Here is a 20,182-nt window from a genome sequence, read left to right as displayed (position 1 = left end):
CAATTTAAGCATAGGCAATATGCTTTAAAAAAATCTGAATGGTAGATCTCGGCTTGCTTTTGGACTCAGAAAGTGATCTTGACTCAGAAAAGGTTGGTGACCACTGGGCTAAAGTGTTGTAACTTCCACTGGGAGGCAGTATCAAGCTATAGTATATGCTACTGTGCTGCAGTTAAGTAACTGCATGGCCCCTCATCCCAAACACCCCTCTCCAACACGTGTTTATATAGTGACACACATAGAGAGAGAGGAGAGAGAGAGCGGAGAGAGAAAGATATCCCTCAGTATAAAAACACACGCCCTCTCTCTATATACCAGAAAGTCTCTCAGGTTTCCACACAACAGTGATGCCAGTGTGCTCTCAGTGACTCTTCTCACGGATCTGTATATCTTTCTGCAGACTGTCAGTGGATTGACATATATGACAGCTCGCCTTCAGAACATTTTTATGTCAAAACGACAGGAGAGTAAATTGGAAATAATCCTGTGGAGCAGATTTGCTACCATGGGCATTTTTGTGATGCACTTTGCAACTTTATAATTTTTTCATAGAGATACAACTGATAAGGATGAAAAGTAATTTATTTGATAAATTTTTATAGTTTGAAGAACAGAGAAAAAAACATGGCTTTACAAACTTCGAATGACACTTCTTTGTCAACATTCCTGGACTGTCTGCAGAGCAAATCATCCGTGAATGCATCTGGAAATATGAGCAAGGAAGTTACCAATACCACCTGTGACAATGCGTCTGTCATCACAAAAACCCCATCCACACGACAAAAAGGTATTACTGGAAGGTTCCTAAAGATTCTCTATAACTATCTCTATTGTTTTGAGCTTCTTGAATCATTTCCTATCATTAAATTAAGTACATGAGATTAATTCCTCCATTCAATTATATGATGGGTTGCGAAGAAAATAATTTTCTGTATTTGGCATTGTTTGTCACAGCAGCATGTTGTTCACAACACATTGAACAATAGGCTAACTTGGGGGAAAACGCCCACCTTAAGGGAAATGTATATTTTCTGACAGAAAAAAGTAGGGTTTGGTAAGATTTAGATATGTGCATGCTGACTATCCTTAGGCAAACACATTTTGAAGGGAAATAAGTGGGCAGAATTTTTTTGTTGCAAAATGACCCCTGAAGATTCGTGTGTATAAATTCATTTTAGTTTGTCATTTTTGAGTAATTGCCTCTTAAAAACCAATAAATAAATCACATTTTGAAGCAAAATGACATCGCAAATGTAAAGGACGTCATGCTGATTGCTTCGAGAGTACTACTTCCTCCACAATTCTGCCCATACCTGGCGGAAACTCTGCCTTGCTGGCACAGGAGACACCTTCCTGAAGCATCTTACCAGTCAATGCCACACAAAAGCTAATTATTCGGTGATGCAAGTGGGGACACTTCGGATAAAACAGATGAACTGTTTACTTGAACAAGACTAGTGGCATCCAGGGAAAGTGTTGAAAATAAAATTGGTGACCACTCATTCAGTGTGCACGTAAGGTTCTTTATCAAGGCACAAAAAAAGTTAACATACAGTACCAGCCAAAAGGTTTGGACCCACCTACACAAGGGTTTTTCTTTATTTTTACTATTTTCTACAATGTAGAATGATAATGAATACATCGAAACTATTAAATAACACATATGAAATCATTTAGTAATCAAAAGTGTTATATAAAAATATATTTATATTTTTGAGAATATTCAAAGTAGCCACACTTTGCCTTGATGACAGCTTTGCACACTCTTGGCATTCTCTCAACCAGCTTCCCCTGGAATGCTTTTCCAACAGTCTTGAAGGAGTTCCCACATATTCTGAGCTCTTGGTGGCTGCTTTTCCTTCACTCTGCCGTCCAACTCATCCCAAACTATCCCAGTAGGGTTGTGGTCGGGTGATTGTGGGGGCCAGGTCATCTGATGTAGCACTCCATCACTCTTGGTCAAAGAGCCCTTACACAGCCTGGAGGTGTGTTGGGTAATTGTCCTGTTGAAAATCAAATTATAGTCCCTCTAAGCGCAAACCAGATGGGATGGCGTATCACTGCAGAATGCTGTGGTAGCCATGCTAGTTAAGTGTGCCTTGAATTCTAAATAAATCACTGACAGTGTCCCCAACAAAGCACCACTACACCATCACACCTCCTCCTCCATGCTTCAAGGTGGGAATCACACATGCAGAGATCATCCGTTCACCTACTCTGCGTCTCACAAAGACACGGTGGTCGAAACCAAAAATCTCAAATTTGGACTCAGATTTTTGCTGGTCTAATGCCTATTGGTCGTGTTTCTTGGCCCAAGCAAGTCTCTTCTTCTTTTTGGTGTCCTGTAGTAGTTGTTTCTTTGCAGTTACTCGACCATGAAGGCCTGATTCACGGACTCTCCTCTGAATAATTGATATTGAGATGTGTCTATTACTTGAACTCTGTGAAGCATTTATTTGGGCTGCAATTTCTGAGGCTGGTAACTCTAATGAACTTATCCTCTTCAGCGGAGGTAACTCTGGGTCTTTCTTTCCTGTGGTGGTCCTCATGAGAGATAGTTTCATCATAGTGCTTGATGGTTTTTGCAACCGCACTTGAAGTTTTTTTTTTTTTTCCGCATTGACTGACCTTCATGTCTTAAAGTAATGATGTACTGTCGTTTTTTTTTGCCTATTTGAGCTATTCTTACCATAATATGGACTTGGTATTTTACCAAATAGGGCTATCTTCTGTATACCACTCCTGCCTGTCACAACTGGCTCAAACGCATTAAGGAAAGAAATTCTACAAATTAACAAGGCACACCAGTTTATTTTAAATGCATTTCAGATGGCTACCTCATGAATTTGGTTGAGAGAATGCCAAGAGTGTGCAAAGCTGTCATCAAGGCAAAGGGTGGCTACTTTGGAGAATCTCAAACTGTTTTCAATCACCTGGCTGGAGTGATTTCTATTGATACCCCAACCACATTGATCTCAACACATTCAAATTATATTATTCAATTAAATATGGTATCCTTACATTTTATCTTTGGTAATATTTAATTTAAATGAGTTATCTTTAATTCATATTCAAGCTTATTATGATCTACAAGAATAAAACCAAGCAATTGTTATATGCTCGACTCTCTTTGAGTGACAATAAGAACAAATACGTTTTTGCCGCTACACCTCACGGCTGGCTGTGTCTGGTGCATACCTAGTAGACTAGGGGTCTATTATCAGACTGAAACAGACCTTGGGGTTTCAGGCTATTCGCTGTTCTCTCATAGGTTTTTACTATAGTAGAGGAGGAAATTAAATCAAAGTCCTCTAAACAATTCTATATATTTCACACTACACTGGTGCATCACTTTTATGGCCCAATATTCTGAAATTACATTTTCCACAGAGCATGACTATTAAAGTTAATATATTTTCAACTTAACTATCACCAGACAAAGTTGGGTAACTAATCAAATATAGAAAAAAATGAAAACCTGTGGAGATACCTTTCCTGAAACTAGGAGAGTTATGGACCAAAATTATGGGGAAAAGGTATAGAACTGCACCCATAGATACGACACAAGCCCCCCTTACATACAAGCGTATGCACGCATGCACACACATGCACGCAGACAAGCACACACACACACACACACACATACAGCCCTGACATCTTTCTTATAATGTAGACTTCATCTGCAGACTCCATGGCCAAAAGGTTTTTAGCTGACTCGGCTGTCTCGGAGACAGAGCAATTTATGGCCTGACAGTAGCTGTCCCTTCCATCCAAGGTTATTACAGTAAACTGAAACTAAAACAAAAACTAATCCTGAAAAAACAACGAACTGAAATAAAATATTTAAACCGCGAGGCTAAACTTCTCCCCTGTTTTGGTCCTGTGGCTATCATGCTGTAATGGTGTGAAGCGAACCCATGCACATGTGGAGATACTGTGTATGGCTGTGTGAGAGCGAAGTCTTGCATCGCGCTCATCTCAATATCTGTGGCGCTGCTCATGGCAAAGTCATTTCGCTGAGTCTACACTCTTAGAATAAGGACTGACTCAAGGAACCCCTAGAGTTCCTCAAGGAACAATGGCTGTTCAATGGTTCATATTTGCACCTTCAGCTAGTTGACGGTTTCTTGGAGGAACCTTTAATGGTTCAATGTAGCAACAGGTTCCTGAAGGAACCATGGAATGGAGGATTGGCTTATTAGGGGCGTGGCTTTAATATATATTTTTTAGAGTAGATGTCATTTCTGTTCAACTTTTCTGCTGTATTGTCATCAAGGTTTAACACTGACAGTTTTGTAGCATCAATGAGGCTTACAGAGGTTTATGAGTTCCTCAGAAGCCTATGCAAATCCCATAGTTGGATTAGTTACCGCTTTAATACTGTATGTAATCAGGATCTACCAGGCGCAAATTTTCACTCGTGACCCAATTTTCAAATCCCCTAGTTTGGGAAACCCTGATTATAAGGTAGACTCAGCGCAATGACATTGCCACGAGCAGCACTGCAGATATTGGGAGCGTCTGAGTGGTAAGGATAAAGCAAACGACTGTAGATGAAAGTCTAGGAATGAAGTGACAGCCTCGAAAGTCGGACACAAATGTGGTTTTCTAACAGGGAGGCTCAGATTAACATGGCAGTGTTGCTATTGTTTATGAAAGGTTTTCTTTATAATGTCGAAGTAAACATATCACACACTCACAAACTAAAATCATAATATAACGTGTGTATACTGTACAATCACTTAGAGAGAGAGAGCCTCAAATATCACATGTATTTGTATATCCACTATTGTACATATACATTGTGGCAAATTGGTTCCTGTTTCAATCATGTCTTTGGTCACGTTCGCGTTAGTCTAACAGAAACACCCTAATGATTTGTTGACAATAGAGCCTCCCACAATGCAGACAAAGGCTGCAGGATGAAGTTGGTGAAGGGCAACTGCAGAAGCTTGCAGTCCACTGCAGTCAAATCTTAATGAACTTTGATTACAGGATTCTTGTAAAGTTAATGCAGTTGACGTGAAGGTGCAAGGGAACATTGCCTTGCGTGAGGTGCCATCTTTCGGATGTCCTGACTCTCTGAGGTCATACAAAATCTAATGGCACTTATCGTAAGAGTACAGGTGTTAACCCCAGTGTCATGGCTAAATTCCCAATCTTGCCCTATTCCATCATGGCCATCTAATCACCCCCCTCATTCATACATGGCATATATCACTCCTCACATCTCCACCTGATAGCTGATGTGTGGTGAGCGTTCTGGCACAAAATGGTTGCCGAGTTTCCCCCTTACTATGTAAAGCGCATTGAGTACCTCAGTTGGTAGAAAAGTGTTATATACTGTAAATCCAATCCATTTTTATATAAATCTATTCATAAAACTAGTCAAATGCATCTGAAAACGAACTGAACCTAAACAAAATGTACATTACATTTTTTGAACTAATATAAATAAAATGAAAATACAGTTGAAGTCGGAAGTTTACATACACCTTAGCCAAATACATTTAAACTCAGTTTTTCACAATCCTGACATTTAATCCTAATACAAATTCCCTGTTTTAGGTCAGTTAGGATCACCATTTTATTTGAAGAATGTGAAATGTCAGAATAATAGTAGAGAGAATTATTTATTTCAGCTTTTATTTCTTTTATCACATTCCCAGTGGGTCAGAAGTTTACATACACTCAATTAGTATTTGGTAGCATTGCCTTTAAATTGTTTAATTTGTGTCAAACGTTTTGGGTAGCCTTCCACAAGCTTCCCACAATAAGTTGGGTGAATTTTGGCCCATTCCTCCTGACAGAGCTGGTGTAACTGAGTCAAGTTTGTAGGCCTCCTTGCTCGCAAATGCTTTTTCAGTTCTGCACACAAATTTTCTATAGGATTGAGGTCAGGGCTTTGTGACGGCCACTCCAATACCTTGACTTTGTTGTCCTTAAGCCATTTTGCCACAACCTTGGAAGTATGCTTAGGGTCATTGTCCATTTGGAAGACCCATTTGAGACCAAGCTTTAACTTCCTGACTGACGTCTTGAGATGTTTTTTTAATATATCCACATAATTTTCCTGCCTCGTGATGCCATCTATTTTGTGAAGTGCACCAGTCCCTCCTGCAGCAAAGCACCCCCACAACATGATGCTGTCACCCCCGTGCTTCACGGTTGGGATGGTGTTCTTCGGCTAGAGAGCCGCCCCCTTTTTCCTCCAAACATAAAAATGGTCATTATGTCCAAACAGTTCTATTTTTGTTTCATCAGACCAGAGGACATTTCTCCGAAAAGTACGATCTTTGTCCGCATGTGCAGTTGCAAACCGCAGTCTGGCATTTTTGTGGCAGTTTTGGAGCAGTGGCTTCTTCCTTGATGAGCAGACTTTCATGTTACGTCGATATAGGACTCGTTTTACTGTGGATATAGATACTTTTGTACCTGTTTTCTCCAGCATCTTGGTCCTTTGCTGTTGTTCTGGGATTCATTTGCACTTTTTACACCACAGTACGTTCATCTCTAGGAGACAGAACACGTCTCCTTCCTGAGCGGTATGACGGCTGCGTGGTCCCATGGTGTTTATACTTGCGTACTATTGTTTGTACAGACGAACGTGGTACCTTCAGGCGTTTGGAAATTGCTCCAAAGGATGAACCAGACTTTTGGAGGTCTATAATTTTTTTCTGAGGTCTTCGCTGATTTCTTTGGATTTTCTCATTATGTCAAGCAAAGAGGCACTGAGTTTGAAGGTCGGCTTTGAAATACATCCACAGGTACACCTCCAATTGACTCAAATTATGTCAATTAGCCTATCAGAAGCTTCTAAAGCCATGACATAATTTTCTGAAATTTTCCAAGCTATTTAAAGGCACTGTCAACTTAGTGTATGTAAACTTCTGACCCACTGGAATTGTGATACAGTGAATTATAAGTGAAATAATCTGTCTGTAAACAATTGTTGGAAAAATGACTTGTGTCATGCACAAAGTAGATGTCCTAACCGACTTGCCAAAACTGTAGTTTGTAACAATACATTTGTTGAGTGGTTGAAAAATAAAAAAATAAAAATAGTAAAAATTTTAATGACTCCGACATAAGTGTATGTAAACTTCCGACTTTTACTGATGTTTTAATATGTGATCATTGTCATATTTCTCTCTCAGAGATGGACTCGGTGCGCATCCTGCTCTACTCTCTCATCTTCCTGCTCAGCGTCTTTGGCAACCTTCTGATCATTGTGGTCCTGACGGTCAACAAGCGCATGCGCACGGTCACCAACTCCTTCTTGCTGTCGCTGGCGGTCAGTGACCTGACGTTGGCTGTCTTCTGCATGCCCTTCACGCTCATCCCAAACATGCTGGAGGACTTCATCTTCGGAGCTGCCATGTGTAAAATGGTCACCTACTTCATGGGTAAGATTGTGGCCACGTTCCAGACCGTCTGCAAAGCAGTCGAACTGCACAAATTCACCAATTATCTAATTCCATGTTGTCGTGTCTGGACTATCATTAAATGTGAAGACGTGTTTATATCAAATCAGTACTCTAGGTTTATTACGTGATTAAACTAATCATGTAAACATTCATTAAGAAGTCGGAGCACCACGGAAAATGTTGAGAATTACAGAGTTATAAGTTCCCGCGAATATAAATCTTCAGATATTTTAATATCTGATCAATTACAGTCTTCTACTAATGAATTATTATTACCTCATCAGTTCCCATTACTGAATGTCGCAAACACTTGGAAATCTGCACGAACCCTAGCCTAAATGATGAATCAGCGATATACAAATTGGCTTATTTATTTATTAACTAACTAATTTTCACAGAAATACATACGTAACAAACGAAGAGTAGATATTGGTTACTACACAATATATTGATACGTCCCTAGTGGGCTAAACCAGTATGACGGCTTGGTAGACAATGGAAAGGGGTGGGGACAGATAAAAGAGCAGGAAAGACAAAATGGATTCACTACACACAGTTGATAATTATATTCATTGAAATGCTAATCCTTTGCACATGAACGGCCGCTCATTCTGAAAGAAATTGCAATGTACATATTTACGCTTGTATGTCTTGTTGTCTCTGTCTGATGAAATCGCTGGTCCGTCTGCTGAAGAGTCAATCATCAGAAAGTCTTGGGTTGTGTTCATAATGGATACGTCAGGCGTACCATGTCCTTAGAATAGATGTTTCGGCAGATGTCGGTATTCTCATCCTAGGTTTATGTAATTTCTAGCTGCAGACCAGTAATTCTACGTTTAGGATTTGCTCTTATTCTGTAGTGATTGATAGTCTCAGAGTTGTACCATTTCTAGCCGTGTAGCCAACACTACATGTAGTCTGGTTTTCTGGACTTGTAGTTTTAATCCATTTGTCAGCCATGTAGCCACAGCTGCACGCGGACTGGTCTAATGTAAGTTTTGTCAGGAGTGGGTTTTATACACTTCTGAGAAAAGGGCGGTCCATGACGCCTACGTAATGTCTAGGCTCACGAGGGTGTGGCCACTGACTAGTTAAAACTATGTAACTAAACAAGTATCTTGTTTAGAAGGCCAACATGACATTACATCTTCTCACAAATAGTTTAATATTCAATCATATATTTTAAACATTCAAGGTAGAAAACTAATAGAAATGTTCACTTCCAAAGCTAGCTCAGTTCTGTGCTACCGTCCTTCCTGATGTCACAAAATAAACAACTTCGACAGGATTGTTCTTTAAATACCCACGGACCATTCCCACAGTCTCAAACATAGAAATATTGTTAAGTCCTCCAATTTTGGGGATTAGGAGTTTAACAAAGAGAAGCTCTTTGTTCCATAGGTTTATTTCCCATCTCTTTCTGCATGACCAGGGGGAGAGAGTCTCTGCCAGAAATGTGTAATCTGTCATAAAGTCATAAAACCTGTGGTGGGAGAGAGAGGGTGAGAGGGGGGGCACAATATGCTGAGGTCAGGAAGGACACAACCCATCATGCCAGAGCCAGTTGGACTGTCATACGTGTGCAGGAGTGTGACTTACTAATGAGCTGGCTATTCATCAGGCTGGGCCCAATGGACCACAATACCTCCCTGAGTCAGAGAGAGAGAAAGAGAAGAGAGAGGGGGTAAGAGAGAGCGTGGGTGGGAGAGAGAGTGAGAGAGAGGGAGAGAGAGAGAATGCGAGAGAGCGAGAGAGAGACTTGACTTTTTGTCTTTCTTTAATGAAATGTTCTCATTTCATTAAAACCTCACCACCCCCCCTTAAAATAAAACACCAAAATATATCATGTACTGCAGTACTGCATACATGTGCCATACTCACCTTGCCCTCTACCCCACGATACAAAACAACACCACACATCACCATAACCAAAACCTCACCACTTCTACAACCGCATATCCAAAACAACTTCCCCAGATATATAGACAGCCCCCCAACACACCATATCTCCTGAAACATCTCCACACTTTTTATAATTTAAATGAACTCAAATTACACCCTAAGGTGTGCAGACACCATCCCATTAAATAATAGTGAAGGGTCTGTTATCCCCCTTACGCCCTGTTCCTCCTAAACCCAGCAAAATTAGAAACGTCCCCTTTTCAGGAACCTGTCTTTCAAAGATAATTCGTAAAAATCCAAATAACTTCACAGATCTTCGTTGTAAAGGGTTTAAACACTGCTTCCCATGCTTGTTCGATGAACCATAAACAATTAATGAACATGAACCTTTGGAACGGTTGTTAAGACACTAACAATTTACAATTGGAAAGCAAGTAAGGTCACAATTATGAAAAACTTAGGACACTAAAGAGGCCTTTCTACTGACTCTGAAAAACACAGAAAGAAAGATGCCCAGGGTCCCTGCTCATCTGCGTGAACGCGCCTTAGGCATGCTGCAAGGAGGCATGAGGACTGCAGATGTGGCCAGGGCAATAAACTGCAATGTCCGTACTGTGAGACGCCTAAGACAGCGCCACAGGGAAACAGGATGGACAGCTGATCATCCTCGCAGTAGCAGACCACGTGTAACAACACCTGCACAGGATCGGTACATCCGAACATCACACCTGCGGGACAGGTACAAGATGGCAACAACAACTGCCCGAGTTACACCAGGAACGCACAATCCCTCCATCAGTGCTCAGACTGTCCGCAATAGGCTGAGAGAGGCTGGACTGAGAGCTTGTAGACCTGTTGTAAGGCAGGTCCTCACCAGACATCAGCGGCAACAACGTCGCCTATGGGCACAAACCCACCGTTGCTGGACCAGACAGGACTGGCAAAAAGTCCTCTTCACTGACGAGTCGCTGTTTTGTCTTACATGGGGTGATGGTTGGATTCATGTTTATCGTCAAAGGAATTAGCGTGACACCGAGGCCTGTACTCTTGAGCGGGATAGGGTCCGTCACGGTCTGGGGCGGTGTGTCACAGCATCATCAGCAATCTCAACGCTGTGCGTTACAGGGAAGACAATCTCCTCCCTCATGTGGTACCCTTCCTGCAAGCTCATCCTGACATGACCCTCCAGCATGACAATGCCACCAGCCATATTGCTCGTTTTGTGCGTGATTTCCTGCAAGACAGTGGTCTGCCATGGCCAGTGAAGAGCCCGGATCTCAATCCCATTGAGCTCGTCTGGGACCTGTTGGATCAGAGGGTGAGGGCTATGGCCATTCCCCCCAGAAATGTCCGGGAACTTGAGGGTGCCTTGGTGGAAGAGTGGGGTAACATCTCACAGCAAGAACTGGAAAATCTGGTGCAGTCCATGAGAATGCAGCTGGTGGCCACACCAGATACGGACTGTTACTTTTGATTTTGACCCACCCTTCTTTGTTCAGGGACACATTATTCCATTTCTGTTAGTCACATGTCTGTGGAACTTCTTCAGTTTATGTCTCAGTTGTTGAGTCTTGTTATGTTCATACAAATATTTACACATGTTAAGTTTGCTGAAAATAAACTCGGTTGGCAGTGAGAGGACGTTTCTTTTCTTTGCTGAGTTTAGTTATCCAAAAAGCCAACTTTGCCTTGACAAACATAAAATTCAACAAAACACATTTAGCCACATTTGGGGGGGTGGGGTTGAGGACCACCCATTTATGCAACAGGAAAGATGCCACCAGGTTGTTGATTATCAGCACCCTCCCTCTATGTGACACTTGGGACAGGAGCCACCTCCACACCTTGCCGGCTGCTGCAGAATTCAATGGCACGGTATTTAATTGTCGGCAATTTTTACCAATAATGTAAGTTAGTGCTAGTTTGACCACCCGAGGGCATCTTTGAGAAGCATTTGACAGTCTTCAATATTGGCATTACTAGAGAATTTAAAACCTATTTTGTAAGAACAGTATATGGGATTGATTTTAAGAAATGTAGCCTAATTCATTTGATTATTATTATGGTGTTTCTATAAAAATAAAAATAAAATGAAACCCTCACAGTTTCCGTTAGGATGGAAAGGAAAATATGGCACTGTACAACGTGACAGTCGGGAGTAGGCTATAGTACTAAGAGCATAAGAGGATTGGAGGATTCAAAATAAATATCTAAGTGGCATGACATTTCCACACCCTAATTGCAGTGTCACCAATACCCAAACGGAGATTCAGTGAAAATAAAAATCTCATTGATTTATCAAGACCAGTCCCAATGCTTGTTTCATAGCAGTGCAAAGCTGCTGAAATAGTTATTGCTTTAAATCCTATTGCTTCTAATTTCAATATGCTTTTTAAACGGAACGGAAAATATGGAGCAGTTGGGAGTAGGCTACAGTAAAGGGCTCTTCTGCTGAAGAATCCCCGTTTTGTGAGGGCACGCGGGAGACCGGGGTTCAATTCCCCGATGGGGAGGAAGGAGTAGGCTGTCCTTGTAAATAAGAATTTGCTCTTAAATTGCATAACATTTCTGCCGTATAATTGTAGTCTAACCAATGAAACAGCGATTCAGTGAAAATTTAAATCTCATTGATTTATCAATACCAGTCCCCATGCTTGTCTCAGAGCAGCGTGAAACAGTGCTAAAATAGTTGTATGCTATTGCTTCAAATCATATTGCTTCTAACTTCAATATGCTCTTTAACATCTCTGGGATATGTGGGACGGTAGCGTCCCACTTGGCCAAAATCCAGAAAAAATGTAGCGCGCCAAATTCAAATATACTACTATAAAAATCAATCTTTCATGAAATCACACATGAAAGACACCAAATTAAAGCTACACATGTTGTGAATCCAGTCAACATGTCTGATTTCAAAAAGGATTTACGGCGAAAGCACACCAAACGATTATGCTAGCTCAGTACATAGCCACAGAAAAACACAGCCATTTTCCCAGCAAAAGATAGTAGTCACAAAAAGCAGAATTAGAGATCAAATTAATCACTAACCTTTGATGATCTTCATCAGATGACACTCATAGGACATCATGTTACACAATAGATTTATGTTTTGTTCGATAATGTGCATATTTATATCCACAAATCTCGGTTTACATTGGCGCCTTGTTCAGAAATGCCTCCAAAATATCCGGAGAAATTGCAGAGAGCCACGTCAAATAACAGAAATACTCATCATAAACTTTGATGAAAGATACATGTTTTACATAAAGATACACTTGTTCTTAATGCAACCGCTGTGTCAGATTTCAAAAAAACTTTACGGATAAAGCACACCATGCAATAATCTGAGACGGCGCTCAAAAATAACAACATTTCTCCGCCATGTTGGAGTCAACAGAAATACGAAATACATCATAAATATTCCCTTACCTTTGATGATCTTCAGCAGAATGCACTCCCAGGAATCCTAGTTCCACAATAAATCGTTCTTTTGTACGACAATGTCCACTACTTATGTCTAAGTAGCTACTTTTGCTAGCATGTTTAGTGCACATGTCGAAACGCTCGCACAGATGCAGGCAAACTCGGATGAAAACTTCAAAAAGTTATATAACAGGTCGAATAAACTGGTCAAACTAAGTAGAGAATCAATCTTCAGGATGTTGTTATCATATATATCCAATAACGTTCCAACCGGAGCATTCCTTCGTGTCTGTAGAAGTTATGGAATGCAAGGCGATATCATGAGGAAAGCGCATGACCAGGAACTGGCATTCTGCCAGACCAATGACTGAAACACCTCCCATCCGGCCCCACATCACACTAGAGGCTTCATTCCACGTTCTACAGACTGTTGGCATCTAGTGGAAGGCGTAGGAAGTGCAAACAGATCCATACTGCCCCCAGCCATAAGAAGTTAAATAGAGTGCTTTGTAAATTCGCTCTGGCTATTTGTTTGGATTTCAGAACACTCTTGTCTGAATGTACCAGAGCGCAGAATAACTGATGACTTTACAAGCAGTCAACTCCCGCTGAATATGGCCGGTGACAGTAAACGTTAGGGAAAATAACGTAATTCAATTATTGCCAGCAGCTCAGCGCAGTTAGTCACCAACGCTTTGAATAACATGGAAAAAGTCTAACCAGCTCTGCTAGGGTGAGTAGAATGGTCAGAGCGAGGATGTGTTTTCTTGTTTATGTCTGGAAGTAGCTAGCAAGCTAGCCTGTTTGGGATAGGGGGCGGTATTTTCAAGTCCGGATGAAAAGCGTGCCCAAAGTAAATTGTAGATTTGGATAGAAAACACTCTAAAGTTTCTAAAACTGTTAAAATAATGTCTGTCAGTATAACAGAACATATTTGGCAGGCGAAACCCCGAGGACAAACCATCCAGGAATTACTTTTTTTGAGGTGACCTTGTTTTCAATTAGTTTCTATGGGAATCTAGATTTCTGAGGCATCTGGTTGCAGTTCCTAGGGCTTCCACTAGATGTCAAAAGTCTTTAGAAATTGGTTGATGTTTTTGTTTTGAGTAATGAAGAAGTATGGCTAATCAAAACGAGGGTTGAGTCTAGTGTACTGTTGTGTTTGGGGCGTGCGACCTAGCGCTTGCTCCACTTTCATTTTATCCGCTATTGAACACGGTTTATTCCGTCTTAAATTTTATTGATTTTTTACGGTATAAAATACCTAACGTTTTATTATGAAAGTTGTTTGAAATGTTTGGACCAAGATTACAGGTAACTTATTAGATAATGTGTAGTCATGTTGGCGAGTTGTAACCGGTGTTTTTCTGAATCAAACGCGCCAAATAAATGGACATTTTGGGGATATAACGACAGAATTAATCGAACAAAAGGACCATTTCTGATGTTTATGGGACATATTGGAGTGCCAACAGAAGAAGATCTTCAAAGGTAAGGCATGAATTATATCGTTATTTCTGAGTTTTGTGTCGCGCCGGGAGGGTTGAAATATGATAGTCTGTGATTGTTAGCTGGGGTGCTGTCCTCAGATAATAGCATTGTTTGCTTTCGCCGTAAAGCATTTTTGAAACCTGACAGGTTGGCTGGATTCACAACAAGTGTAGCTTTAATTTGATATATTGAATGTGTGATTTCATGAAAGTTTAATTTTTGTAGTAATTTATTTGAATTTGGCGCTCTGCATTTTCACTGGATGTTGGCTAGGTGGGACGCTACCGTCCCACATATCCCAGAGAGATTAAATGTGGTATAGGTCTTATTTATTTTAACTTCTTTGATATAGGGGGCAGCATTTTCACTTTTGGATGAATTGCGTGCCCATAGTGAACTGCCTCCTACTCTGTCCCAGATGCTAATATATGCATATTATTATTACTTTTGGATATAAAACACTCTGGAGTTTCTAAAACTGTTTGAATGATGTCTGTGAGTATAACATAACTCATATGGCAGGCAAAAACCTGAGAAAAAATCCAACCAGGAAGTGGGAAATCTGAGGTTTGTAGATTTTCAAGTCTTTGCCTATCCAATGTACAGTGTAAAATTTTATCCGATTGCACTTCCTAAGGCTTCCACTAGATGTCAACAGTCTTTAGAACATTGTTTCAGGCTTTGAAGGGGGAGAGAATAAGAGCTGTTTGAGTCAGGTGTCTTGCAGAATGCCATGAGCTCAGTCAGGCGCGCGGCCGTGAGAGTTAGCTGCATTCCTATTCATATCTAAATACAAAAGAATTGTCCGGTTGAAACATTATTGAAGATTTATGTTAAAAACATCCTAAAGATTGATTCTATACATCGTTTGACATGTTTCTACGAACTGTAAAATAACTTTTTTGACTTTTCGTCTGGACTAAGTGCCTGCACCTCTTGAATTTGGATTTGTGAACTAAACGCGCGAACAAAAAGGAGGTATTTGGACATAAATTAGGGACTTTATCGAACAAAACAAACATTTATTGTCGAACTGGGATTCCTGGGAGTGCATTCCGATGACTTCTGCTGACTTCACAACATGGCGGGCATCTGTATGGCTTGTTTTGGTGCCTGAGCGCTGTACTCAGATTGTTGCATGGTGTGCTTTTTACATAAAGTTTTTTTAAATCTGACACAGCGGTTGCATTAAGGAGAAGAATATCTTTAATTCCATGTATAATACTTGTATTTCATCAACATTGTTGATGAGTATTTCTGTAAATTGATGTGGCTCTCTGCAAAATCACCGGATGTTTTGGACGCAAAACATTACTGAACATATGTAAACTGAGATTTTTGGATATAAATATGAACTTCATCGAACAAAACATACATGTATTGTGTAACATGAAGTCCTATGAGTGTCATCTGATGAAGATCATCAAAGGTTAGTGATTAATTTTATCTCTATTTCTGATTTTGTGACTCCTCTCTTTGGCTGGAAAAATGGCTGTGTTTTTCTGTGACTAGGTGCTGACCTAACATAATCACATGGTATGCTTTCGTCGTAATGCCTTTTTGAAATCGGACACTGTTGTGGGATTAACAACAAGTTTATTTTTAAAATGGTGTACAATACTTGTATGTTTGAGGAATTTTAATTATGAGATTTCTGTTGTTTGAAATTGGCGTCCTGCACTTTCGCTGGCCTTTAACGGGATTTCATCCATAAGAATTAAACAAATCAAAATATATTTAACATTTTAGATACTTCAAAGTAACTAACCTTTGCCATGATGACAACTTTGAACACTTGGCATTCTCTCAACCAGATTCACCTGGAATGCTTTTCCAACAGTCTTGAAGGAGTTCCCACATATGCTGAGAATTTGTTGACTGATTTTCTTTCACTCTGCGGTCCAACTCATCCCAAACCATCTCAATTGGGTTGAAGTCGGGTAATTGTGGAAGCCAGGTCATCTGATCCATCACTCCATCACTCACCTTCTTGGTCAAATAGCCCTTACACAGCCTGGAGGTGTTTTGGGTCATTGCCCTGTTGAAAAATAAATGATGGTCCCACTAAGCACAAACCAGCTGGGATGGCATATTGCTGAGGTAGCCATGTTGGTTAAATGTGCCTTGAATTCTAAATAAATCACTGACAGTGTCACCAGCAAAGCACCATCACACCTCCTCCTCCATGCTTCATGGTGGGAGCCACACATGTGGAGATCATCCGTTCAACTACTATGCGTCTCACAAAGACAAGGCGGTTGGAACCAAAAATCGCAAATTTTGACTCATCAGACAAAAGGACAGATTTCCACCAGTCTAATGTCCATTGATCGTGTTTCTTGGCCAAAGCAGGTCTCTTCTTATTATTGGTGTCCTTCAGTATGGATTTCTTTGCAGCAATTTGATCATGAAGGCCGGATTCATGCAGTCTCCACTGAACAGTTGATTTTGAGATGTGTCTACTACTTGAACTCGGTGAAGCATTTATTTGGGCTGCAATGTGAGATACAGCTAACTCTAATGAACTTGTCCTCTGCAGCAGAGGTAACTCTGGGTCTTCCTTTCTTGTGGCGGTCCTCATGAGAGCCAGTTTCATTTTAGCGCTTGATGGTTTTTGGGACTGCACTTGAAGAAACGTTCAAATTGACTGACCTTCATGTCTTAAAGTAATCATGGACTGTCGTTTCTCTTTGCTTATTTGAGCTGTTCTTGCCATATTATGGACTTGGTCTTTTACCAAACAGGGCTATCTTCTGTATACCAACCCTACCTTGTCACAACACAACTGATTGGTTCGAACGCATTAAGAAGGAAAGAAATTCTACTAATTAACTTTTAACAAGGCACATCTGTTAATAGAATAGCATTCCAGGTGACTAACTCATGAAGCTGGTTGAGAGAATGCCAAGAGTGTGCGAAGCTGTCATCAAGGTATGAGGTGGCTATTTTGAAATAAAACATATTTGGATTTTTTTAACACTTATTTGGTTACTACATGATTCCATACGTGTTATTTCATAGTTTTGATGTCTTCTCTATTATTCTACAACGTAGAAAATAGTCCAAATAAAGAAATAATGTAATGAGTAGGTGTGTCCAAACAAAGGGATGGAATAAATTTGTACATATAAATGTATGGATGGGCCATGACCGACCGGCATAGACAAGATGCAATAGATGGTATAAAATACAGTATATACATCTGGGATGAGAAGTGCAAGATACTATGTAAACATCATTAATAAAGTGGCATTAATACAATTACTAGACTGTCAAATGATTTCAAGTCTGTATGTAGGCATCAGCCTCTCTGTTTTAGTGATAGCTGTTTAATTAACAGTTTGATGGCCTGAGATTGAAAAATAGCTTCTGTCTCTCGGTCCCAGCTTTGATACAACTGCCCTGACCTCGCCCTCTGGATGGCAGCGGGATGAACAGGCAGTGGCTCGGGTGGTTGTTGTCCTTGATGGTCTTTTTGGCCTTCGGGTGCTGTAGGTGTCCTGGAGGGCAGGCAGTTTGCCCCCGGTGATGCCTTGTTTAGACCGCACCACCCTCTGGAGAGCCCTGCCGTTGTGGGCGGTGCAGTTGTCGTACCAGGCGGTGATACAGCCCGACAGGATGCTCTCAATTGTGCATCTGTAGAAGTTTGTGAGGGCTATAGGTGACAAGCCAAATTTCGTCAGCCTCCTGAGGTTGAAGAGGCGCTGTTGCAAATTCTTCATCACACTGTTTGTGTGGGTGGACCATTTCAGTTTGTTCGTGATGTGTACGCCGAGGAACTTTAAACTTTCCACCTTCTCCACTGCGGTCCCGTCGATGTGGATAGCGGGGTGCTCCCTCTGCTGTTTCCTGAAGTCCACGATCATCTCAATTGTTTTGTTGACGTTCAGTGAGAGGTTGTTACTACTGCAGTGTCGTCTGCAAACATAATGATCGAGTTGGAGGTGTACATGGCCATGCAGTCATCTGCAAACAGGGAGTACAGGAGGGGGCTGAGCATGCACCCTTGTGGGGCCTCAGTGTTGAGGATCAGCGAAGTGGAGATGTTGTTTCCTACCTTCAACACCTGGGGGCGGCCCATCAGGAAGTCCAGGACCCAATCACACTGGGCGGGGTTGAGACCCAGGGCCTCAAGCTTAATGATGAGCTTGGAGGGTACGATGGTGTTGAATGCTGAGCTGTAGTCAATGAACAGCATTCTCACATAGGTATACCTCTTCTCCAGATGGGATAGGGCAGTGTACAGTGTGATGGCGATTGCATCGTCTGTGGACCTATTGGGGCATTATGCAAATTGCAGTGGGTCTAGGGGGGCAGGTAAGGTGGAGGTGATATGATCCTTGACTAGTCTCTCAAAGCAGTTAATGATGACAGAAGTGAGTGCTACGGGGCGATAGTCATTCAGTTCAGTTACCGTTGCCTTATTGGGTACAGGAACAATGGTGGCCCTCTTCAAGCATGTGGGGACACCAGACTGGGATAGGGAGAGATTGAATATGTCCGTAAACATACCAGCCAGCTCGTCTGTGCATGCTCTGAGGACGCAGCTCGGGATGTTGTCTGGGCCGGCAGCCTTGCGAGGGTTATGTCTGGGCCGTTGAATTGCGACTCAACTTTGTCCCTGTGCTGACGTTTCACTTGTTTGATTGCCTTGCGAAGGGAATAAGTACACTCTTTGTATTCGGCCATATTCCCAGTCATCTTTCCATGGTTAAATGCGTTGGTTCGCGGTTTCAGTTTTGAGCGAATGCCGCCATCTATCCACGGTTTCTGGTTAAGGTAGGTTTTAAAATTCACAGTGGGAACAACATCTTCTATGCACTTCCTTATAAACTCACTCACTGAATCAGCGTATAAATCTACATTATTCTCTGAGGCTACCTGGAACATGTCCCAGTCCGCGCGATCAAAACAATCTTGAAGCGTGGATTCTGATTGGTCAGACCAGCGTTGAATGGTCCTTGTCACGGGTAGATCCTGTTTTAATTTTTGCCTATAAGAGGGGAGACGCAAAACGGAGTTGTGGTCGGATTTGCCGAACGAAGGGCGGGGGATGCATCGTGGAAGTTAGAGTAGCAGTGATCATTTTTGCCAACCCGGGTGTTTTTGCCAACCCGGGTGCTACAATCTGTCACGAACGTCGTACTGAGGAGACCAAGGCGCAGCGTGATTAGAATACATTCTTCCTTTTAATAATGAAGAAGACTTAACAAACAATACAAAATAACAAAACGAACGTGACCGCTATAACACTGAATGCAAACATGCAACATCACATAGACAATCACCCACAAACCAAACTGGAAAATGGCAACCTAAATAGGATCCCCAATCAGAGACAACGATAAACAGCTGCCTCTGATTGGGAACCAATCTAGGCCACCATAGACCTACATAATGCCTAGACTACACACACACACCTAGACATACCCAAAACCCTAGACAAGACAAAAACACACATACCACCCTCGTCACACCCGGACCTAACCAAAATAATAAAGAAAACAAAGATAACTAAGGTCAGGGCGTGACACAATCGATATGCTGATAGAATTTAGGTAGCTTTGTTCTCAAATTTGCTTTGTGAAAATCCCCATCTACAATAAATACAGCCTCCGGATATATGGTTTCCAGTTTGCACATAGTCCAGTGGAGTTTCTTGACGGCCATCGTGGTGTTGGCTTGGGGGGGGGATTTACACCGCAGTGACAATAACGGACAAGAATTATCTTGGGTGATAATACGGACGGCATTTGTATGTGAGGAATTCTAGGTCCGGTGAACAGAAGGACTTGAGTTCCTGTATGTTGTTACAATTACACCATGAGTCGTTAATCATGAAACATACACCCCGACTCTTCTTCTTCCCTGAGAGATGTTTATTCCTGTCAATGCGACGCACAAAGAATCCCAGTGGCTGTACTGACTATGACAGCATG

At 41.4% G+C, this 20,182-nt stretch overlaps 1 protein-coding gene across 1 annotated transcript in view; it reads left to right on the top strand.

Moving 5' to 3' along the window:
* The first annotated feature begins 624 nt into the window (after positions 1-624).
* The window catches only part of LOC120033167 (cholecystokinin receptor-like), a 35,180-nt gene continuing 15,622 nt past the window's right edge, over positions 625-20,182 (top strand). Inside the window, exons 1-2 of the mRNA XM_038979451.1 lie at positions 625-787; positions 7,158-7,406. Of these exons, the coding sequence (XP_038835379.1) occupies positions 625-787; positions 7,158-7,406 (412 nt within the window). The remainder of the gene's footprint in view (positions 788-7,157; positions 7,407-20,182) is intronic.

This window comes from Salvelinus namaycush, chromosome 40 (assembly GCF_016432855.1).
Source record: "Salvelinus namaycush isolate Seneca chromosome 40, SaNama_1.0, whole genome shotgun sequence".
NCBI classification, from domain to species: Eukaryota; Metazoa; Chordata; class Actinopteri; order Salmoniformes; family Salmonidae; genus Salvelinus; species Salvelinus namaycush.
Note: the sequence above shows the minus strand (reverse complement) of the source record. Positions and strands in the feature narration are given on the sequence as shown.